This window comes from Heloderma suspectum, chromosome 3, assembly GCF_057233095.1.
Source record: "Heloderma suspectum isolate Gila_16-S chromosome 3, 16-S_ref, whole genome shotgun sequence".
Classification (NCBI taxonomy): Eukaryota; Metazoa; Chordata; class Lepidosauria; order Squamata; family Helodermatidae; genus Heloderma; species Heloderma suspectum.
This window is the reverse complement of record NC_139460.1, coordinates 229,223,900-229,230,720: the sequence shown is the minus strand read 5'-3', so window position 1 is coordinate 229,230,720 and position 6,821 is coordinate 229,223,900. Positions and strand designations below refer to the sequence as shown.

At 40.7% G+C, this 6,821-nt stretch overlaps 1 protein-coding gene across 1 annotated transcript in view; it reads right to left on the bottom strand.

Moving 5' to 3' along the window:
- Positions 1-575: 575 nt before the first annotated feature.
- CFAP46 (cilia and flagella associated protein 46) overlaps positions 576-6,821 on the bottom strand; it is a 132,491-nt gene continuing 126,245 nt past the window's right edge. The window contains exons 59-61 of the mRNA XM_084841931.1: positions 3,213-3,349; positions 2,041-2,124; positions 576-901 (exon numbers count right to left, since the gene is read on the bottom strand). Coding sequence (XP_084698057.1) covers positions 762-901; positions 2,041-2,124; positions 3,213-3,349 — 361 coding nt within the window. The 3' untranslated portion in view covers positions 576-761. The remainder of the gene's footprint in view (positions 902-2,040; positions 2,125-3,212; positions 3,350-6,821) is intronic.

Genomic DNA, 6,821 nt, shown 5'->3' with positions numbered 1-6,821 from the left:
GACAAAAAAGCCTCAAAATGGGGTGTTCTGAGGGCGGAAGGGTGGTGGCTTGGATCCACCAGATCCAAAGCCGCTCCATTCCCCTGTTGGGATTCAGGATTGGGCCCCTCACCTATACCAGACTGAAATTTTCCCTTCTGTTGTAATCAAAGGGAAGGAACATTAACACATAAAAAATAAATCCTGCACTGCAAGGGAACAACCCTCATCCAAAGAAATTGTGTCATACTAATAGTCTATCAATTACTTCAAGACCTGAATAGCAACACCACTTGAACCCAATGCTTCAGATTCTGAGGCAGAGGTCTTTCCCAGCCCTGCAATCTTCAGAAACTAGAGAAGTTGAGCTTCACATCTGAGGCTTCAGACATGCAAAACGTACACTATTCCACTGAGCTACAGAACCTCCCAACTGATCTTGCAGAGCATTGCATCTGCTTCTGATCAGTGATACATTCGTGCAGCTAACAGTACTACAGCAGCACCTAGCGTCATACTCACAATGTAACTTAGCATAAGGAGAGAGAAAAACCCACAACTGTCAACATTTCACAGTGAGAACTCTGGAACAAATTAGAGCAACAGAAACATTTAATAGCTACAAACAGTTCCTATTTACCTGAATGAAGTGTTTAAATCGAAAGAGCCACCAAGAGCAGACTGAACTTTTCTGAACTCTTATTTTGAACAAACGTCAACAAAAATAGTTTTCCTTTACACGCTAACCAATTTCCATGTTACATAAGGAAATTTGTTGTGAATCACGTAAACATCATATTGGGTAGCCCATATAAAACAGCATTAAGAGCTGAAGGCTGAATTGCAGGATGGCTTAACCCACTGGGACTTTCCCTCTGGTCTTCTTTCTTGTCTTCAGGGGAATCCATATGATCTGATTCCACTAGAAATACAGTTCAGAACAAATAGTTAAACAATGTCTAGACACTGGGACATTTTAAAAGAACAGAGGGCATGCTGCAGCTGAAGGTAAGTCTTTTCAAGATGTATTGCTTTCAATAGAAGTTTAAGCATATGCTTAAGTTTTCTATTAAAATCAATAGGATTTCAAAGTGCTTAACTTGGGCTGGATTGTGGCCAGAGTTTTAACTTCTGCTTGCTTAAATATCCATCTCTTCAGTCCTGTTCAGGTGCTACATACTCGGGACAACTCTTTAACATAGTATTTGTCCTAGATTTCAATGCATCCCTTCCTATCACTGTGCAATTAATAAAATGGACTGTTCTTCAGTTATTTGAAGGCATCACTATTTCATCACATAATATTTTCCTGAAAAGTATGGTCATTTACAGCCTCATTTCCAGGAGGCTACTACTTTTTTAAAAATGAGATTGAGCCTGTTTCACTGGGGCAAAGAGTGAAGTCAGGGCAGAGAAACACAGCGACATTTCATACATTATATTCAGGCAACTGTGATTTTGCCACAGTAGCAGGGATCTGCAGTCAAAAATGGCTACCCGAAAAATGGCTACCAGCTGTTGTACACATAAAACATTTTAGGTTTACACCTAAAAAATGTAACGTGGCCCTGAGTCTTGTTCAGATGGACATTTGTCTCTTAATTTGGGATGCCACATTCAGCTCGGCAAATGTCATTCGCTTGCATCCAGTTTTGCACTGTGACAGAGGGAGTATAAGCAAGCCACATTCAACTGTGGTGTCAGAGGATCCTGTAAGTGGGGAAATTTGGAGCCACTTTTGCCCTTCTGGACTGTGGATATCCTTGAAATATATACATTATTCTACATCAGCCTTTCCCAACCTGGTGCCAGTGATCTGAGGATTATGGGACCTGTAGTCCAATACATCTGGAGGGCACCAGGTTGGAGAAGGCTGTTCTATATAGATATTTATACATTTTTCATATGCCACTTTTCCGAAGCAGGTCACCTGCAGTATATAATATGATCATATATTAAGAAAACAAGCAAATGGCAAAATGAAGATTATATAGGATTTTGAGCTGTGAATACTTAAATCTGTTTGTGCACTTTATTTTTTTTAAAAAGCATTAATTTTACTTTTTAGTGACTCATCCACAGCAGTCTTACTCCTCTGAAGAATATGAATAGCTTGTCCAGTTGTTTTGCCTACTTTTAATAAATCTACAAAGAAACACAGTAGTTTCACAATTAAAATATGCACATGCATGCAAATCAAAACATCATGGCAGCATCCGAAGTTTGACAGCTTGACCTTCGGTTGACCCATGTTAGGTGCAAGTAAGTCAATAGAAAACCACTGAAATTAAGGCATGCTTGTGGGCCAAACTACACATTATATTATTCATGCTTTTTTTTAAAGTGTGAACAATGTAATGAAAACAGCTCCAGCTGGGACAAAAGAAGCCAGGGTGGTGGTGGTGGTGGTGGTGGTAAACTAGTTCAGGGCCTTGTTCTGGATCAGAGGCATACTTTTTCTTCAAAATAAAAGTAGTCAGTTTAAGCATAGTTTTAAAAAAGCAGAAACAACTTAACATGTAGTTTAAGCTTCACACTGCAGATGAGTGGGCTTAACAGCCCAAATGTATAGTCTGGACTAGTCAAAACAAGTTGATATGCTTTATAACAGATAGCTCAAATGTTGTGATGATATCCATAATGGTCTAGGACAGTGGCTCTCTCACACACAGCACAATCATAGAAATACTCTAAATAAATAAATCCTATTCATATTTACTCAAAAGTAAATCCTGTCATGTTCAATGGTGCTTACTCCCTAATAAGTATATTCAAGATTGCAGCTTGAGTTCAGGGAAATATTAAGAAGTTCTTTAGAAGGTTGTCAAGGATTCCTTAGTGAGAAGATAAGTAATAGCAGATAAGTTTGTCTAAAAGACAGCTCGCCTACCACTATCAATGATACCCTAAAATGCAGAGCTGCAGGGAAGCATAGCATGCATTCCCAGTTGACATAGAGTAATGGAGAAGCCCAATCTGCCTAGTCAGTGCCCTGCATGGATTGGGAACATGCCCTAGAACATATCCCAGAATCACCCACAACCTTCATGGGAGATGTGCAGGGGGTTCCTTGGTGAAAAGGATTCCCTGAAGCTAGAAAGTTTGAAAAACCACTGTACTAAGATCTAGAAGCTTCATTTTCTCACATATAAAAATGGAGGCCAATTATTATATTCAGAAGAAAGCTGTAAGTATGAGGATCAGTTGTTTCATAAAGTTGATTTTTTACATACTTTCACACAAGCTTTCCAGTCTTGTTGTATTCTCTTCCAGGGTAGTATACCATTGGTTGACAATGATGGAATGTACCCCAATAAGGCTTAGAATGATTGCTGTCTCTGTTGGCATCTCCAGAGACTGGCGCAAAGAACTAAAGAAGGCAATAAAAAAGTGTAAATATAATGAATGAAGATTACAAGCACAGACATTCTTGAATGATATGAATGAAAAGGACAAAACATATGTTTGTCCAAATTCAATTAACAACAATCCAAAATCGGCCAATAAATTTAACTCCAGCAAAGTCTATGGAAAAAACCTGACAAAACCTATAAATAAGCCATTTCTTACCCTTTCTACCTCAAAATCAGCACAGACTGACCTCTCCTCCCAGCTATTTTCTGAGATCAATCCTTTTAGCTGTTTCTGAGTATAAGACATAGAGCTTACCTCCCCACTAATTTCTGGTTATAATGGCAGATTGTGATTTGTCCAACTTACTTTTAACATAGGCCTATTATTTCATCATTCAGCTACACCAACAGAAAGTGAACGGAATTTTTCTTAGCTGTTTCTCACCAGCATATCTGACATCAAATATGGGATTTGCAAGCTATGAAATCACATAATATATTATCACATAAAATATTATATTATGATAATATAGTAATCACGTAATATAATATATTGCCAATTTGTTGTTGTTGTTCAGTCGTTCAGTCGTGTCCGACTCTTCGTGACCCCATGGACCATAGCACGCCAGGCCTTCCTGTCCTGCGCTCTCTCCCGGAGCGTGCTCAAGTTCATATTCATATATTGCCAATTGGCTACCCCTAATAGCCCATTCCTATCCATATTTACGTGGCAATAAGTCCCATTAAAATTAAATGGGTCTCACTCGGCAAAAAACAGTACAAAGGAAACAGGACTACTATTAACTAACTTTGGCCACAATCTAATACAGAGACAGGAGTGCTTAAGCCCATGGATTTTAATGAGGTTATATGTACCTTGTTGTTGTTCAGTCATTAAGTCGTGTCCGACTCTTCGTGACCCCATGGACCATAGCATGCCAGGCCTTCCTGTACTGTGCTCTCTCCCGGAGTGTGCTCAAGTTCATATTCATTGCATTGGTGATGCTATCTAGCCATCTCATCCTCTGCCGTCCCCTTCTCCTGTTGCTTTCAATCCTTCCCAGCATCAGGGTCTTTTCCAGTGACTTTTCTCTTCGCATTTCGTGGCCAAAATATTTGAGCTTCAGCTTCAGTATCTGTCCTTCCAATGAGCACTCAGGGTTGATTTCCTTTAGGATGGACTGATTTGACCTCTTTGCAGTCCAGGGGACTCGTAAGAGTCTTCTCCAGCACCACAGTTCGAAAGCATCAATTCTTCGGCGCTCAGCCTTCCTTATAGTCCAGCTCTCACAGCCATACGTTACTACTGGGAAAACCATAGCTTTGATGATAGGAACCTTTGTCGGCAAGGTGATGTCTTTGCTTCTTACTATGCTGTCTAGGTTTGCCATAGCTTTCCTCCCAAGGAGCAAGCGTCTTTTAATTTCATGGCTACAGTCACCGTCTGCGGTGATCTTGGAGCCCAAGAAAGTAAAATCTGTCACTGCTTCCATTTCTTCCCCTTCTATATGCCAGGAAGTGATGGGGCCAGATGCCATGATCTTAGTTTTTTTAATGTTGAGTTTCAAACCAGCTTTTGCACTCTCCTCTTTCACCCTCAACAAGAGGCTCTTGAGATCCTCTTCGCTTTCTGCCATTAGGGTGGTATTGTCTATGTATCTGAGGTTGCTGATAATTCTCCCGGCAATCTTAATTCCGACCTGCAATTCATCCAACCCGGTGTTTCTCATGATGTACCCTGCACATAAGGTAAATAGGCAGGGTGACAGTATACAGCCTTTTCGTACTCCTTTCCCAATTTTGAACCAATCAGTTGTTCCATGTCTGGTTCTTACTGTTGCTTCTTGACCCTCGTACAGGTTTCTCAGGAGACAGGTAAGGTGATCTGGTACCCCCATCTCTTCCAGAATTTGCCACAGTTTGTTGTGATCCACACAATCAAAGGCTTTAGCATAGTCAATGAAGCAGAAATAGACATTTTTCTGGAATTCTCTTGCTTTCTCCAGGATCCAGCGAATGTTGGCGATTTGATCTCTAGTTCCTCTGCCTCTTCGAAACCCAGCTTGTACTTCCGGTAGTTCTCGGTTCACATACTGCTGAAGTCTAGCTTGTAGGATTTTGAGCATCACCTTGCTGGCATGTGAAATGAGCGCAATGGTGCAGTAGTTTGAGCACTCTTTGCCCTTCTTTGGAATTGGAATGTAAACTGACCTTTTCCAGTATTATGGCCACTGCTGAGTGTTCAAAATGTGTTGGCATATTGAGTGCAGCACTTTAACAGCATCATCTTTTAGGATTTTAAATAGCTCAGCTGGAATACTGTCATCTCCGCTAGCTTTGTTGTTAGTAATGCTTCCTAAGGCCCACTTGACTTAACTCTCTAGGATGTCCAGCTCAACTTCAGTGACCGCACTATCATGGCTATCAGGGACATTCAGATCTTTCCTGTATAGTTCTTCTGTGTATTCTTTCCACCTCTTCTAATCTCATCTGCTTCTGTTAGGTCCCTACCTTCTTTGTCCTTTATCATGCCCGTCTTGGCACAAAACGTTCCCTTGAGATCTCCAATTTTCTTGAAAAGATCTCTAGTCTTTCCCATTCTGTTGTTTTCCTCGATTTCTTTGCATTGTTCATTTAAGAAGGCCTTCTTGTCTCTCCTTGCTATTCTCTGGAAATCTGCATTCAGTTGGATATATCTTCCCCTTTCTCCCTTGCTTCTCACTTCCCTTCTTTCCTCAGCTACTTGTAAAGCCTCATCAGACAGCCACTTTGCTTTCTTGTATTTCTTTTTCTTTGGGATGGATTGAGTTGCTGCCTCCTGAACAATGTTACGGACCTCCGTCCATAGTTCCTCAGGCACTCTGTCGATCAGGTCTAATCCCTTAAATCTATTCATCACCTCCACTGTATATTCATCAAGGATATGATTTAGGTCATACCTGAATGGTTTAGTGGTTTTCCCTATGTTCTTCAATTTAAGCCAGAATTTTGCAGTAAGAAGCTCTATCTGAGTCACAGTCAGCTCCAGGTCTTGTTTTTACTGACTGTATAGAGCTTCTCCATCTTTGGCCGCAAAGTACATAATCAATCTGATTTCAATATTGACCATCTGGTGATGTCCATGTGTAGAGTCGCCTCTTGTGCTGTTGGAAAAGAGTGTTTGCTATGATCAGCGTGTTCTCTTGGCAAAACTCTATTAGCCTTTGTCCTGCTTCATTGTGTACACTAAAGCCATGCTTGCCTGTTATCCCAGTGATTTCTTGACTTCCTACTTTAGCATTCCAATCCCCTATGATGAAAAGAACATCTTTTTTTGGTGTTAGTTCTAGAAGGTGTTGTAGGTCTTCATAGAACCGATCAACCTCTGCTTCTTCGGCCTCAGTGGTTGGGGCATAGGCTTGAATTACTGTGATGTTGAATGGTTTGCCTTGGATTTGTACTGAGATCATTCTATTGTTTTTGAGATTGTACCCCAGTACTGCTTTTCCC